Genomic DNA, 16,732 nt, shown 5'->3' on the forward strand with positions numbered 1-16,732 from the left:
TAGTTCCCTTCCCTTGTGACTTCTGTCACATTATATTAAGGAATGTTCTGAGTTGTGCTGCTTCTATGGAACCTGCAGACATATAAATGAGTGCCGTGCCTTGTAGTTATTAGGCAAGAGGAAGACTGAAACAATATTTTTGTCTCTTTGGTAATCCTTCATTCTAAGGGGAATGAAACAGGACTAACATAGATTAAAACCATGCAAGAGTGAAAATAACTGAAACATGAAAATAAATCATTATGAGTCACTCACCCACAAATGAACTCACACTGTTAGGTATCTGAGTCAGATGTATGGACAAACATGACTGTGTCTCCATAGTGTTAGGGACTAGTGTGACTCTTAAAAGTCTGAATCTCGGTGAATAAACAATGGCTCTTCTTTTTGTTTGAGAGGGCTCTTGGGTTTTCCAAGGATCTAGATAATGCTCTTTTTGCTTTATTAAAGTGCAGGTTGTTTTGTGACTCTCACTAGTTTCTCCAGTCTTCACAGACGCCTTATTGAGCCCGCTCCAACCACTTGGAGATCATTGTGAACAACAGGATAATTTAGAGATGAAACCATGGGATTGACTCCTTCATCTTATATTGCCACTTTCATAAAAATGGGGAAGATTTCTTTTGCAAAAGCTTAAGTTCCTTGGCTCGACTCTCTAGAGCCCAAACTAGAATCCCTGCGCAATTCATAGAGGATAAAACATTTTCCCTTTTCTCCTGGCTACATGGCATACCTCCACTTGAAAGTGGTTTAAAAGGAAGGGGCTTTTATTGTTTATGTCGTCCATTAAACAATGTTAGATAATTTGCTGTATGCCAGGCCTACGCTATTTGTCATTACCTATCGTAGGTAATGAGGATATAAAAGTTGATAATTTACAATTGCTGCCATCACAGCTGTCTCTGCTGGCTTTGGGAGTAAAACGTGAATGTAAGATGATGCAACATAATGATCAAATACTATAATGAAGACCTATACCGTGCGGATTCCCAAAGAAGGGAACGCTGTTAATCAGTGGAAATCAGGAAAACAGCTACAAAAAACAAGATACATGAGCTGGAACATGAAGAATGAATGTTTAGGGAGAGAACGACGAGGGCAAGGCACTTGTGAAGGGCAGCATTTGCAAGTGTTGGGTGGGGTAACAGCAGAAAATTCAGTGTGGCTAGCAGTTAGGATGCACAAAGGAAATGAGAAGCTTAGGTGATACTTTGAAGAACCTCATTCATTTCTAAGAATGAATTGGCACTTTACTCTGAAGCCAGTGTGAAGCAAGTAGAGGTCTATGAGAAGGTTGCTACGATGCAAGGAAAAGATGATGAAGAACGGCAGTGGAGATGGGGAAGGGAGGCTGGAACAAGGACTCTTCCTAAGTACAGCACAGCGGTATTTGTGCTGTATGATCATTTGTGTAAAATAAATGGTTAGGGTCTGAATCCCTCGCCTCCCCCTGCCATTTATACACTGAAGTCCTAAGCCCTAGAACCTCAGCATGTGAGCCTGTTTGGACAGAGGATCTTACAGAGGTAATTCAATTAAAATGAGTCATTACAGTTGGCCCTAATCCAAGATACCTGGTATCCTTATAAGAAGAGGAAATTTGGACAGGGACATGTACAGAGGGAGACGATGTGAGGACACGTGGAGAAGACAGCCACACACAAGCCAAAGAGAAAAGCCTAGAACATACCCTTGCCTCATGGTCCTCAGGAGAAATCAACCCTACTGACAGCTTAATCTTGAACTTGCAACCTCCAGAGCTGTGAGACAATAAATTTCTGTGGTCTAAATCACCCAGTCTGTAGTACTTTGTTACAATATCCCTGGCAAACTAATAAAGAAATATTCTCGTATATGCTTAAATCTGCTTTAACAAGGGTAGGATATGCAAGAAAATAATAATAGCAGTTGCACCTTTGAAGGGACAGTGATGGAAGGGACAGTGTTGGGAGGAGATCTTTTACTATATATTTTTATAATTATTTACTCATGTGAACATAATATTAAAAATTGTTAACTAATTAAAATTAAAGGAAAACAAAACAAAGATATTTTGAGGAAAAATTACTATAATTTGTTGATACAATTTATACAGGGATGGATAGTTGAGAAGAGAATTGAGCATGATGTTAATATTTCTAGCTTTGAATGTTGATTGGGTGACAATACTTTGAAAATTGTAGGAAAACTATGAATTCTACTTTTTACATGTTGAATTTTATGACTGAGATGTACACTTAAAGTGTATGTCTGGGCTGGGTGCGGTAGCTCACACCTGTAATCCCAGCACTTTGGGAGGCTAAGACAGAAGGATTGCTTGAGACCAGACTGGACAACATAGCAAGACCTCATCTCTACAAAAAATTCAAAAATTAGCTGGGCTGCTGCCACGTGCCTGTAGTCCCAGCTACTCAGGAGGCTGAGGCAGGAGGATTGCTTGTAGCCCAAGAGTTTAAAGCTGCTGTGAGCTATGATTGCACACTGCACTCCAGCTTGGGCAACAAAGAGAGACCCTGTCTCATTAATTGATTAATTAATTAATTTTACTTTTTTTATTTCAGCATATTACAAGAGTACAAATGTTTAGGTTACATATATTGCCTTTTCCCCACCCGAGTCAGAGCTTCATGTGTGTCCATCCCCCAGACAGTGTTCACTGTACCCATTAGGTGTATATATACTCATCCTCTCCCCCCCCATCTGTCCAACACCTGATGAATGTTACTACTATGTGTACACTTAAGTGTTGATCAGTTAATACCAATTTGATGGTGAGTACATATGGTGCTTTTTCCCCCATTCTTCTAATATTTCACTTAGTAGAATGTGCTCTAGCTCTATCCAAGATAATACAAGAGGTGCTAGATCACCACGTTTTTTTGTGGCTGAGAACTCCATGGTATGCATATACCACATTTCATTAATCCACTCATGTATTGATGGACACTTGGGTTGTTTCCACATCTTTGCAATTGTGAATTGTGCTGCTATAAACATTCTAGCATAGATGTCTTTTTTACAGAATGTCTTTTGTTCCTTTCGGTGGATGCCCAGTAATGTGATTGCTGGAACAAATGGTAGTTCTACTTGTAGCTCTTTGAGGTATCTCCATATTGCTTTCCACAGAGGTTGTACTAGTTTGCAATCCCACCAGCAGTGTATGAGTGTTCCTGTCTCTGTGCATTCACGCCAACATTTATTGTTTTGGAACTTTTTGATAAAGGCCATTCTCAATGGAGATAACTGATACTTCATTGTGGTTTTGATTTGCATTTCCTTCATGATTAGAGATGTTGAGCATTTGTTCATGTTTGTCCGCCCTTAGTCTATCTTCTTGTGAAAAGTTTCTGTTCATGTCCTTTGTTCATTTTTTGATAGAGTTGGCTGATTTTTTTCTTGCTGAATTTCCTGAGTTCTGTATAGATTCTACTTATTAGCCCTTTATTGGATGTGTAATGTGCAAATATTTTCTCCCATTCTGTAGGCTGTTTTCTCTCATGATAGTTGATCAAGTCCCATTTATTTATTTTTGTTGTTGCTGTGATTGCCGTTGAGGTCTTCTTCGTAAATTCTTTGCATAGGCCAATGTCTGTAAGAGTTTTTTCCACCCTATTTTCCTAGAATTATTATAGTTTCATGTGCCTTAGGTTTAAGTCTACCATCCACTGTGAGTTGATTTTTGTGAGAGGTGAAAGGTGTGGATCCTGTTTCAATCTTCTACAGGTGGCTATCCAGTTTTCCCAGCACCATTTATAGAATAAGGTTTCTTCCCTCCAATATATGTTTTTGTCTGCTTTGGCAAAGGTTAGATGGCTGTATGAGGATGGTTTTATATCTGGGTTCTTGGTTCTGTTCCATTGGTCTATGTCTCTGTTCTTGTGTCAATTCCATGCTGTTTTGGTTACTGTAGCCTTCATTATCCAAACAGAAATCTAAAACTTAGAAACAACAGCTGATCCAGATGGGAAGAAATGAGCAAAAAAACTCTGAAAGTAAGAAAAATCAAATGGAAAGCACATCCCCAAAGGGAAATACCATATTTCTAGCAATGCATATTAACCAAATTCAGAACAGTAAAATGAGAAAAGAAGAATTTCGAACATGGATTATAAGAAAACTCAATGATGCAAGAGAATGGATACTCAACTCAAAGAAACCACACCAAAAAATCCAGCACTTGGAAGAAAAATTCACTAAAGAAATTGAAAATATTAAAGAAAAATCAAACAGAAATTCTGGAAATTAAGAATTTATTCAAGGAATTACAAAACACAATGGAAAGCCTCAAGAATAGAGTAGATCAAAGAGAAGAAACAATCTAAGGGATTGAAGATAACACCTTTCAATTAAATAAGTCAGTTGCAGAGATAGAGTAGAGAAGTAAGAGAAAAAAGCAAAGCCTGTCCCTTAGGAAAAAAAAAAGATACCTGTTGTGCACTTAGAAATAGGTTACTAGGGCTGAGGCCAGTCTTAAGGTTGGCACATGCCTTATCATTTCATTTACTTTATTTTATTTTAAAACTCAGGTTACAATATACAAAGTATGCAACTTAGAATTATTGAAATATAGAGTTTATGAGTTGAAGCATGTAAGTTATTTTAAGTCTAGATAAAGGTAAAAAATGGGACTGGGAAGAATATGAACATTTATGGGTGGCAGAAGAGGAAGAGTCAGTGAAAAAGATGGAAAAGAAAAGGTTAGCTAAGTAGGAGTTGAAACAAATTGGATTTGTGTCCAGGAATTCACATGAGAAGGCCCAAGGCTTTAGGAAGGTGCGCTAAAGGTTCAAAAAGTCTGAATTGACTATGGACTATAAAATTCTAAATTTTGTTTTAGATTTGAAATAAATCTTATTTATGTCTTTGACTGGAAGAAGACAACAATTTTGTTAGTCTTTCGTATACTGAATGCCAAATGATATTTTTTAATACTCGCCAGCAAATAATATACTATTGACCCTTGAACAACATGGCTTTGAACTATGTAAATGCACTTATATGCAGAATATTTTCAACCAAACATGGAACCAAAATACTACATTCACAAGATGTGAACCCACATCTGTGCAGGGTTTCGTTTATGTGGTCTTCTCAGGGCAGACTGTGGGACTTTAGCATGTACACAGAGGTAGGGGGCCTGGAACCGATCTCTTGCATATAGGGATGACTGTATTTGTTTATACATTCATATTATATCACTTACTAAAATGAATAATGCCACTTGAAGCTTTTAAATTATACTTCTACATATTGAGGTAAAATACATTTTTCTGAGTATATAAAGAACTATGTTAATAGTATTAATTGTGGAACAATTGCCAACTACAGAAATGTGAAGAAAAAATGAAAATGACTTATAAACTCATCTCCTGGAAATAACCACTGTAATATGTAGGTAAATTTGGTTTCAGTCTTTTTTGTGTGCAAATATAGATATGTGCATGCATCAAGGTGTTTATGCAAGTGTTTCATTTCTTTGCAACTTTTGTACCTAGATTTATATCATGAACAAGATCCCATATCATTGAATGTTCTTCAAAAATAATTTTTTATGGCTGCAAAATACTATATGGATATTCCATAATTATTTGCTTTTTTCCCTCAGGTGACATTTAGATTATTTCTAGTATTTCATTTAAAATAATGATTAATATTTACCTGTAATTCTTATGATTTTCTTGGGCTAGATTTCTAGAAGTAGAATTAGTCCATGAAGGCTATGAGCATTCCAAGACATGATACATATTATTGTTCTTGTGTATATTCCTTGATATGTAATAGCAATTTACTTCTCTCCTAACAATGTAGGAAGATGCACATCTTATTATCATATAAATATTTTCATTAAGAAAACCTTCCCAGGACATATTTAGATTATTTAATATTAGGATACAATAGTCATGTAGTTACTATTCTTAGAGTAAATATTCTCCTCTTTTGATAGAATCCAAATATCTGAGGTATAAATAGCAACATGTTATTGATCACCTTCCTTGAATAAGGTTAGGTTTTGATAATGAGAAAGAGTATAAAGAATAGTTCTTGCCTTATATTCACATAGAATTTTCTTTTTTGGATGTTTGTTCTCTAGTCTGTATATAAAATACATTAAAAACTTTCTATTCTAACTGGGCATATGGAAATTATAAGCTACTACTTCCCCAAAAAGCACTCACTTTTTCAGCATAAATTGGTAGGAGAAATTCAGTGGGGTTGAGAAGGGTGACTGAGTTGTAACAGATCTTTCTATCTAATTTTGTATACAGGTGGCAAATGCATTATTAAAAGAGTGTTTAGTGTCTTAGGTTTGAAGTGAAAATTGTAATTAAAGAGGGTGTCCTCTCCTACATAATGTTAGTTTGCCAACCATATTTCGTTATTTCATGATAGCCTATATTTGTGTTCTTAAACTTAATATTTTCTCCATTACCTATATTTTATTTTTTAAGATAGATACTGAGTGGCATATGAGAATACAGTCTAAAACTTGATTGGCAAAATAGGTTTATCCAGTCTTTTATCGTAGGATTCTTTAGTTCTTCAAGATTTATTTATTTTTTTTTTTTTGAGACAGAGTCTCGCTTTGTTGCCCAGGCTAGAGTGAGTGCCGTGGCGTCAGCCTAGCTCACAGCAACCTCAATCTCCTGGGCTTGAGTGATCCTTCTGCCTCAGCCTCCCGAGTAGCTGGGACTACAGGCATGCGCCACCATGCCCGGCTAATTTTTTTTATATATATCAGTTGGCCAATTAATTTCTTTCTATTTATAGTAGAGACGGGGTCTCGCTCTTGCTCAGGCTGGTTTTGAACTCCTGACCTTGAGCAATCCGCCCGCCTCGGCCTCCCAAGAGCTAGGATTACAGGCGTGAGCCACAGCGCCCGGCCTTAGTTCTTCAAGATTTATTTTTAAGGAATAGAGAATCATATCACTAATACTAATGCCTTGATGTTTTAATAATTGTGACTATGATATTTTTGCTTCTTTTTTTATTTGTCTTGCCTCTTAATTAGAAGAAAAACTACCGTAATTAAGGCCAAGAACTGTGCTTTACATATCTTTTTATTTCCAGCAGGCCCCAGCATAGAACATTTAAAGTAATAGATGCTCAGCAAACAAGTTTTTATTTACTTATAAAATAAAAGAAAAAAGTGATAGATTATTGTTGTTTATAAATAGAAAATATTCGCAATGTTTGTTCATTCTGATATTTTGTCTAGAAGTCCAGTGTACTATTCTGTTGTCCCGCAGAGCCGGGTTTACTTTGATATTTTATAATAGATAAATAGCCATCACTTTTTACTGTTGAGTGAAAATCTAAAAGAAAGGAAATAATGTTTTTATATGTATTGGACCTTGTATTTGGACTAGTTTTTTATACAACAGAGCCATTGTCATTGAAGCATCACTCTCTTCTCATTTATTTGTCTGTTTTATTGCCATATTATTTTCAGGGACTCCCGAGAGCCTAGCTGAGAAAGAGAGGCAACTCATGGGCATGATCAATCAGCTGACCAGTCTGCGAGAGCAACTATTGGCTGCCCACGATGAACAGAAGAAACTAGCTGCATCTCAGATTGAGAAGCAGCGCCAGCAAATGGAGCTGGCTAAGCAGCAACAAGAACAGGTAAGTAAGAACTGGAGATGCGATCAACTTCCTCAGACATTCCTCTGATGAATGAGTCCATCCGTCCACCCCAATTAAGTAAATAAAAAGGCAAAATCCAAAGCAAACACAGAAAAACCTAGATCTTAAAAAGCTTATTAAATACTTTGGTGGTAAGTAGCATAGAAGTAATTGTAAACAAGGTAAATTCTGATAGGTCATGAGAGAAATACCAGAAAGAACCATGGAGGGTCAAGAGAACATTCTAGTAAGAAACATTTTGAAAGAATTCATTAGAGAGGTGACATTTGAGACAGGCTTTGAAGAGCAGGTGGGACTCAACAAGTAAAGTGAATTTCCAATTAGGGAGTAGTAAGTTCAGTTGGGAGGCTGTTATAATAATTTAAATGAAAAATGGTGAGAATCTAAGCAGAGTAGTGATCATGGACAAAGAGAAGAGAAAAGAAAGGAATAAACAGGTGGAAGAGTTATGGTTAGTAACAATTTGGGGGCAAAAGGGAGAGGAAAAGTGTTGAGTCTCAGTAATAGGGAGAATGAGAATGTCATCTCTAGATACAGGAAAAATTAGGACAAATTTGGAAAAGAAGGTGGTTTTATTATGTTTAACTAGGGCTGTTAGGTTCCCCATTTGGAGATATGTGAGAAACAGCTAGAAATACCAATCTGCAGTTCAGAAGAGAGGGTTGAACTAGATTTTTTAGGTTGTTTCCTTAGAGATGGTGTTTAAACCCTGGAGTAGATAACATTCATTCATTTATTCAACTAATAATAATCGAGTGCTTCTTATGTGCCAGGTACTGTGCTCACTGATTGCTGAGGCTGTGTCAATTAACCAGAGTGACAAAGCCCCTAAATTCTAGTGGAATGAGAGATATCATTAACAAAGGAACAAATAAATTAACAAAATAACATCAGATAGTGATAAGTAACTTGAAGAAATGCAAAAAGAGTGATATGATAAATGTTGACTGGTATGACAAGTCAGTGCTTCTTAGATTGGGTGGTTGGATAAATCTTTCGGAAGCTGTGGCCACTGGGCTTATTTTCAGGGACTCCCGAGAGCCTAGCTGAGAAAGAGAGGCAACTCATGGGCATGATCAATCTAAATGTCGTATAAGAGGCAGCCATAGTAATATCTGGGGCCAGAGTATGTCATGCAGACATATGGCATGTTTATAGGCCTTAAATTAGAGTGGAAATATCACAAGAAAGTAGAAAAGAACTAAGGGTAGATCCTTGGGAGATATGGGAATATAGCTGGCAAAGAGAGGAAAATGAACTTATCCAGAAAGAATCAGATACAGAACGGGGGCCAGGAGTTTGGTGTCATAGGAAACAAGAAAATATGGAAATTTTAGGAAGTAATAGGCGACAGTGTTAAATGCTACAGAAAAGTAGTTATTCTAATATAATTGAAGGTACTAGGTTTGTCATTTAGATTATCATTGTTAACCTTGAAGAGTGAGTTTTAGTAGCAGGAATCAGACAATAACTGGCAAGTATGCAGTAGGACATGGAGGCAATGCCTATGAATTATTATTTAAAGAAATTAATAGTAAAGGGAAGGTATGATAGAGGGTTTCATAGGGTCAGGTTACAGAGAAGGATGGTGCCACTTTTCTACAGCTAAGTCCCATTACTGTCCCATGTTACAGGCATGTTACAGTCCACTCACTACTTCAAGTAGAGGAAGGCCACTATTTAATCAAGGGTATTTGTGTGTCTACACATGCCTGCAAAACCTTCTGAACAGCTTTCAAAATATAAACTAGCAGACTTGAAAGAGATGAATACTCAGATTATATTTGGGGGGCACCTGCTCCCCCTATGTTATTTCCATTTCATTCTTCTCTGCTCAGGTTCATCTCTGCCTGAAAGATGATATTTTTATTTTTAATAAAATGCCTCATCACTTTCGTTAAAGATATATTTGGCCTGTTATTGCTTATGGCCCATATTTGTCTTGGCTTTACCCCATGATAAAAGAGTTCAGAATGTTTGCCTGTGCCAGTATAAAACACACCATACTTTTTTTTTTTTTTTTATCCTTAATTCTCAATCCTTCAGACATCACAATTCTGGAGAATCCTAGTAGCCTCTAAAGATTTAGCTTAGATGGGAATATTTCTTTGTAGAGCATCTCTACTTATTTTGGTAAATCTAAAGGCACACCTGTCCTGAAAACTTTAAGAAATCACTGATGGAGAGGAAGTTTCTTTTCTTCCTCTTTCACATTCTGCCCAATCCCTGAAGATCATTAAAGGATTCTAGAATCCTTTGATTCTACTGCTTTCTCAAGACCTCTGACATTCTCCTTAGAACTCTAGATACCATTAGGTTCTTCCGGGATTTCTCTCCTCTGTTGGCAAGATGTCCCGAAATGCCACCTCCCACAGCCTGAGAGAAGAGCCTTGGTGACAGCTACAGGTCAGGTTTCCAGAGCCTATTTGGCTCTCCCAGCTGCCCTCTACCATACTGAGCTGGCAGGCATAGTCACCACTCTGTGTTCACAGATCTCCTCCTGAAGGACATTTAATACTTACTACTTAAGAGTCAGGTCAGGTTCATCTTCTTTTAAGAAGTCCTTTCCTGACGCTCCTCCCACCACTCCATACTCAGCATAGTACAGTCCTACTCTGTGCGCTCTAGTAGTCCTATTACAGCCCTTACAAACACTAAGGGTTCTGTTCACTGACCAGCCTTTCTACCAGATTCTGAGCTCCATTCCACATTCATCTATTCAACAGATGTCCATTGAGCACCAATCTGATGCCAGATTCTGTTCTAATTACTGGGGGTTCAATGGGGGAATAAAAAAGGCAACAATCTCTCATGTGCTGAAATCTAGTTGAGAGAGACAGTAAGCAAACCAGTAAACTACAGTGTATGTTGATAAGTATTAGTTTGAAAAATAAGGCATGGAATTGGGGATGAGGGTAGCAGATAGAGGGATATGCTCTTTTAAAATGGGTGCTCAGGGAAGACCTCATTGACCAGGTAGCATATTTGAGCAGAGACTTCTAGGAGGTGAGAGAGTGAGCCATGGGGCTGTCTAGCCAAAGAGTGTTCCAGACAGATGGGAAAGCAAGTGCAAAAGCCCAGAGGCAGGAGTATCCTTGGGAGTTCGGAGCATCTTTGGTATGTTCAAAAGGCAGTTCAGAATGTGATGCAATCAAGTGGAGTGACAAAAGGAAGAGAGGGAGGAGATGAATTTGGAGAGGCAGTAGCAGGCCAAATCATAAAAGGCCTTGCAGTTGTTATATGGACACTGGCCCTGAATAAGACAGAAGGATTTTGAAAAGACAAAGAACATGACACAATTGTATTTTTTAAAAAGGAGATCTCTGATGCTGGTCGGTAACAGACTGTAGGGAGCCAGGGCAAAAGCACAAAGAGCAAACAGGAGACTGTGGCAACAATCCAGGCGAGATGCAATGGCTTAGAACAGGGGAAAGTGTGGAGAGGTAGGAAGTGGTCAGGCTTTTGATATAGTCTTAATGTTCTGTTAAAAAGATTTAAATATAACCATGAAATATTGATATGAGGGAAGAAGGAACCAGACTTGAGGAAAGAGTAATATTCTTTTTTTCTACCACCTCGTTTCCTTTCTTTGGAAAAAAAGAGTTATCTTCTTTTACCATATTCCAAAGATAAAATGTAAAAAAATTCATTATAGGGCAGGCAAAGTGGCTCACACCTATAATCCCAGCATTTTGGGAGGCTGAGGCCAATCACTTGAGGCCAGAAATTACAGACCAGCCTGGGCAACATAGTGAGACCCTATCTCTGAAAAAAAATTTTTTTTTTCACTGTGCAGCCTTGTAGACCCATCCCATCATATAGGTTCTTTACTTTTATTCATGGTAAATTTTTTCCCTGAGTTTTAAATTTAGAAGTTAAGGGATTTATTTTTTAAATGAAAATGATAGTGATTATAACTTGAGAATAAGATCTAGAGTTTATGAGAGTGTGGTAAGTCTCATAAGATTAGAAGATACTTTCATAGGAAGGTTTTCTACCCTATATCATATAATGAAGTGTCTAAATTTTTCTTCTCACCTATGCATTCATTAATGCATTCCACATCACATTTGTACCGGGCTACATGCTGATAGGGAGGAAAATACACATGGTCCCTACCCTCAACAAATTTATGGATTTACCCTATGAGACAAAAAGATGTTAATAAAAGGAAAACACCAAATAAATATAAAATCATAGCATGGGGCATAGTATTAAATAAATACAGAGGGTGTTATGAGTGCAAATAACAGGGGAGTGATTGTGCTGTTCCCTAGGTTAGAAAATACCTAAGATGACTATATGGAGGGCCAGATCTCCAGTTTAGTCTCAGACTGGTTGAATTTGAGTACCTTTGAATAAGTTTCTGGATAAATGGGTCTGGAGCTAGAAAAACAAGTTTAGAAGCACTCGGCATACATGTGGAAGTAAAGAGGGGAAAAAATGGCATCTGAAATTGAGCCTTAGAGAATTACATTTAATGGCTGGACAGAGACATGAAAGGGGAATGGGAAGGAATAGACATGAGAGATAGGATCAAAACCACGAAAGTGTGATGTCATAGAAGCCAAAGGAGAAAGTTTAGGCTCAAGGGAAAGCATTTAAGTGTTGAATTCCGATGAGAGGTCAAAATGGGAGGACTGAAAAACACTTCGGAATTAGAAATGAAAGTGATCAGTGACCTCCTTAAGAAACATTTCGATGGAGAAATGGGAACAGAAACCAGAATGGAGTATGTTGACAAGTCAACGATGAGTGGTTTGTAGGAAGTAGAAATGAGAACAGTGTTTACCAAAAAAAAGCCCCAGAAAATACCAAAAAATCCCCAAACACACCCAAACTAAGGAAGGTATCTTATAATACTTTGGGTTACTCTGAATTCCTAAGTCACAACAACCCCCTGTTTATGCAACACTCTTGCTGTTGTAGAGACTGTCCGACAGTATCAGAGGCAGTGCCTTCTGAATACATCACCGGGAAGAGGGATTTTTGAAATTCTAACGTTCCTTTCTGGGAAATTTCACCGTCGTAGTATCTTAGGCTTCATTCATGTTAGGCCAAAAGGAACATTAACTGTTCCCAAAGACTAAATAGCTTGTTCATCCTTCTTAAGGATGAACTGCTGATAATTTGGAGCCACAGGCACATCTGTTTTCATCGTTTTAACTAGTGTCATAGCAAACCTTAAGAAACAGAACATTGATAATTTCAACCCTCCCCCCCCGTGACTGCAATATACTTTTAAATGTTTGATGTACAATTTCTCTACAGATTGCAAGACAACAGCAGCAGCTTCTGCAGCAACAACACAAAATCAATTTGCTCCAGCAACAGATCCAGGTCAGAAATCCTAATTTCAATTAAAAAAAAAAAATAGATGCTGTTTCTTATTCTTACATGACCTTTCTGAAGTGACCTCCAAAATAAAAATGACTTTCAGCCCAATTCATGACGTGTCACCTCCCGTGCTACGGATATCTGTCACAGGCCCTACTGTGCCAGGGAGCTTCAGTTTAAACAAGCTAACAATAATTTTCATCTTACCCTGAGAAGAAATTACTGCAGGGAAATGTTTCATTTTCTCTTGACTTTAATGTTTAAAATGTGCCTGTAAATGGTCTTCAAAAGGGTAGGCACAGGGAACCAAAGTTAGAGACGGCCAGAAAGAAATTTTTTACTGTGTGCCCAAGAGCCGTGTGTGATAAAGGTGGAACACAGGGAAGGGAATGATTTGGTGTTCAAATGGACTTACTTGTGGTATTGCCTGGAGAAAACAAGTCCGAAGGCTCTGCAACCCCCGTATTTTTGTTATATGGAAATTCACAATGATAAGGAAAATAAATATAAGAAGGAAGGAAACAACTGTACTAGAAAAGAAAGGAAAAAATATTGCTATCAGGGATGTCTTATTTCCACCATTTGCTAGTGTCGTGAATTTTGACAAAATGCTTTGTTTCCCTTTATGAAAATTTACTTTATGAAATGTACTTTTTGCCTAGAGATTTTTGAGGATTAAGTGAAATCATGGAGTAAAGAGCCTTGGCATAGTTTCAGGGCACATGGTAAGTGCTCAAAACCTACCTGCTATTACTATCAAGGAACTCAATTTCTGGAGCTATGAATCCAAACCTCTGTAACACTATCTATCTGGAGGTAACTGTTAGATTTGCAGTCAGCTAATCTGGAGAGGAATTCATCATTCTCTTGAAGTTACGTCTCGAGAATTCAGAACATTTTATTAGGAGTAAATATCATAAATGACAGAAGCAAATATGCCAAGACTATTTTATCCTTGTATGAATCATGTTTTAACTTCTTTGCCAACAAATTCTCTCCCATTTAATCGACTTGTGTCAGGTACACTTAATTTCTTTACTCTGGATTTAACAGCCCAGTCAGTGTTTATCCTTTCTTCTTCTAATTGGGATTTTAGTGAGCTGGTGACAGCTTCAGTGAGATAGTGGGACATCAGTGAGATGTTTTAACCAGGGATCTTTGCCTTCCTTAACTGTAATTATGATCAACACATTTCTAATGTGTTATTATCTATTCATATCTGGAGTATGGTTATTCATTTCAATAGTTTAAAACTGTTCATTGGACTTCATGTTGTTCAGGCAGAACACACTGACTTTGAATGTCTTTTTTAGTTGATTGTACAAGGTTATCTGCATTTAAAATGTTTTTAAATATTAAAAAGATAATGTATTGAAATTGTTATGGCAATGTCTCATCGTAAATAAGATATAATTCCATAATCAGCAATGCGGTAAGTCACTTGGTTTCACTGCAATTTGATGAGGGTACCAATAGTTTTAAAATTTTATAATTTCTATAAGACTAAGTCCTTTGTTAAACAGAATTGCAAAAGTACATCTAAATCCATATTATAAATATGTATAAGTCTTAATAAACTGTGTTCTGACCAATTAATTACATTAGCCAGTACCGTCAATGCTTTTTTTAGGAATGATTCTACATTATGACCACTGTATTCACAATGTGGATTTTAAGCCCTGTATAATGACAATGAGTTTAAATGGATGGATTATTGGTCCATTCTATAGTGCCACGGAGTACTATAATTTATAAGTCAGAGCATTTTTGAATGAATGGTACTGGAAAAATTATCTGTCCTAGAAATGATGTGATTATAGAAACTGGAATACAGAGAGTAAAGGCCAAGTTTAATGACTTGCTCAAGATCACACAATTAGTTACCGGTGGAACTTGGATTGGAAGCAAAGTTTTCTAACTACTAATATAAATTTTGCCAAGTATGAGAGTTTTAAAAGCTTAGAATTTCTATTTAATCAAAATGTTAATCAGTTGGCTTCCACAAATTCACAGAGGGGCAGGAGGGGTAGTCCCTAAAGGAAGTAAAAGTCACACTGAAAGTAATTTAGGGGAAACTTTTCAGACATGTTGAAATATATGTGTATTTGTCCCCTTTCCAGGGTTAGTGCAGATAAATGAAACTAACAGAGTCAAAACCCATCAAGCTACTATTAAAAAAGAAAAAAAGTCTGGGAAGCAGGGAACATTTCAGACAACAAATAATAAGTACTGAGCAAGACTGACAATCTGAAAGGAATTCATTTTCACAGCTTCTAGTATATTCATTAACTAAAAGCACAGTTCTAAAATATATTTTGTAAATTGTTAATTTGGGACAGTCTTACAAACACTTAATAGTTATGAAAGTCACAATATATTTGAATTATTTAGTCTACTGAGAGATTGTTCAAACAATTATGGGAAGCACTCATGTAGTGGCATGTGTAGAAATAGGAAATTAAAAATGTAGAACAGAACCATTTTTTCCCCTTATAAATCCTTACCTTATTTCTTTTAGAATATTTTCTCTTCCCTCTTCTCTTTCTTCCCAATGCTTCTTTTTTCTAGGAAGCAGAGAGCAAAGATGAAGAAGAGTAAAAATAGAACCTGCTAATGTAGAGGGAAATAAAATTTATAAAAAACATAAAATTTATTTTAATCAAAAATGCGTAATCAAATGCTCACATAACAATTTACCATAGATTTATTTTATTTGCTATTTGAAAGTACTCTTGTATTTTGATCTGTGTTTTCTTCCTTAAATACGGAACCTTAACACCTTGTAGAAATAAACACACCAACTTATATTATTCCTCCTGATTGCATTTTCTTAGATGTTTTGTACCATTGTTGTTGCCCCAGACTTTAGAAAACAATGCATTCCAGTTGCTCTTATAGTCCACAATTAAGGCTGCCTTTAAAATTTTTCTTTGAATTATAAATACAAAAGACATCAACTTAGTTCAAATGTTAATAAAGGCATACAGTTGTGTTAGATCTGTTAGGTGATTTAGATTGATAGTTTAAGAATTAGAGCAGGACAAATTTTTATACTTGATGGATATATTAAATGATAGGAAGGATAATATTCCCAAATGTTTTCCTCTCTTTTAGTGAGATCTCTCTAAAGGAGAATGTATAAATAAAAATGTAATTTATACTTTTTTATTCCATATGAAATATATATCATTTGATTTAAAAAGCACAAATAAGTTTGTATGTTTGTGTGTATGCACATTCACATATTCTAATAACCATATTATTTAAAATTTTTCTTGGCCTGTTAATTCTAATTTTTCTCAACACCTAAGGAAAAGAGTGATGGTAGGTATTTATTCAAAGAGAAAATGCCATAACAATTTGCAAGTGAACCAGTTTTATGTAATCAGGATCGGTTCTTAATGAACTGTTTCTTTAAAAAGCAACCTGAGCTCAAAAATTGCATAATTCTAACTGGATTGAAAACTCAATCTACATTTCTTCCTTATAAAGACTTTATAGGGTTACAGTCTTCTGCCAGGTTTATTCATATAACTCATTAGGATTAAAAGAAGAATTTAAAAAGTTTTCTGCTATTCTTTGGAACATCATAAATCAGTACACCTTACAAATAAAATCATGTCATAATATCAGACACATCCATCTTCCCTCAGGAAGTATGTACAGTTATTTATAAGAATCAATTTTAGGAACACTAAGGAGTTTCCGTCTTCTTTTTCTACTATTTGGCAATATTTTCATTCAGTATTTT

General features: G+C 36.4%; 1 protein-coding gene across 13 annotated transcripts in view; it reads left to right on the forward strand.

Moving 5' to 3' along the window:
- Positions 1-16,732, forward strand: part of SOX5 (SRY-box transcription factor 5) — a 1,016,716-nt gene that overhangs the window by 792,209 nt on the left and 207,775 nt on the right. For 11 of the 13 annotated variants that reach the window (XM_076007578.1, XM_076007575.1, XM_076007577.1 and 8 more), the window contains 2 exons: positions 7,451-7,623; positions 12,916-12,984. In XM_076007578.1, the coding sequence (XP_075863693.1) occupies positions 7,451-7,623; positions 12,916-12,984 (242 nt within the window). Of the gene's footprint in view, positions 1-7,450; positions 7,624-9,688; positions 10,051-12,915; positions 12,985-16,732 lie in introns of those variants that run through there. The other 2 variants (XM_076007586.1, XM_076007585.1) reach the window with 1 other exon arrangement.

This window comes from Microcebus murinus, chromosome 10 (genome assembly GCF_040939455.1).
Source record: "Microcebus murinus isolate Inina chromosome 10, M.murinus_Inina_mat1.0, whole genome shotgun sequence".
In the NCBI taxonomy this organism is placed as follows: Eukaryota; Metazoa; Chordata; class Mammalia; order Primates; family Cheirogaleidae; genus Microcebus; species Microcebus murinus.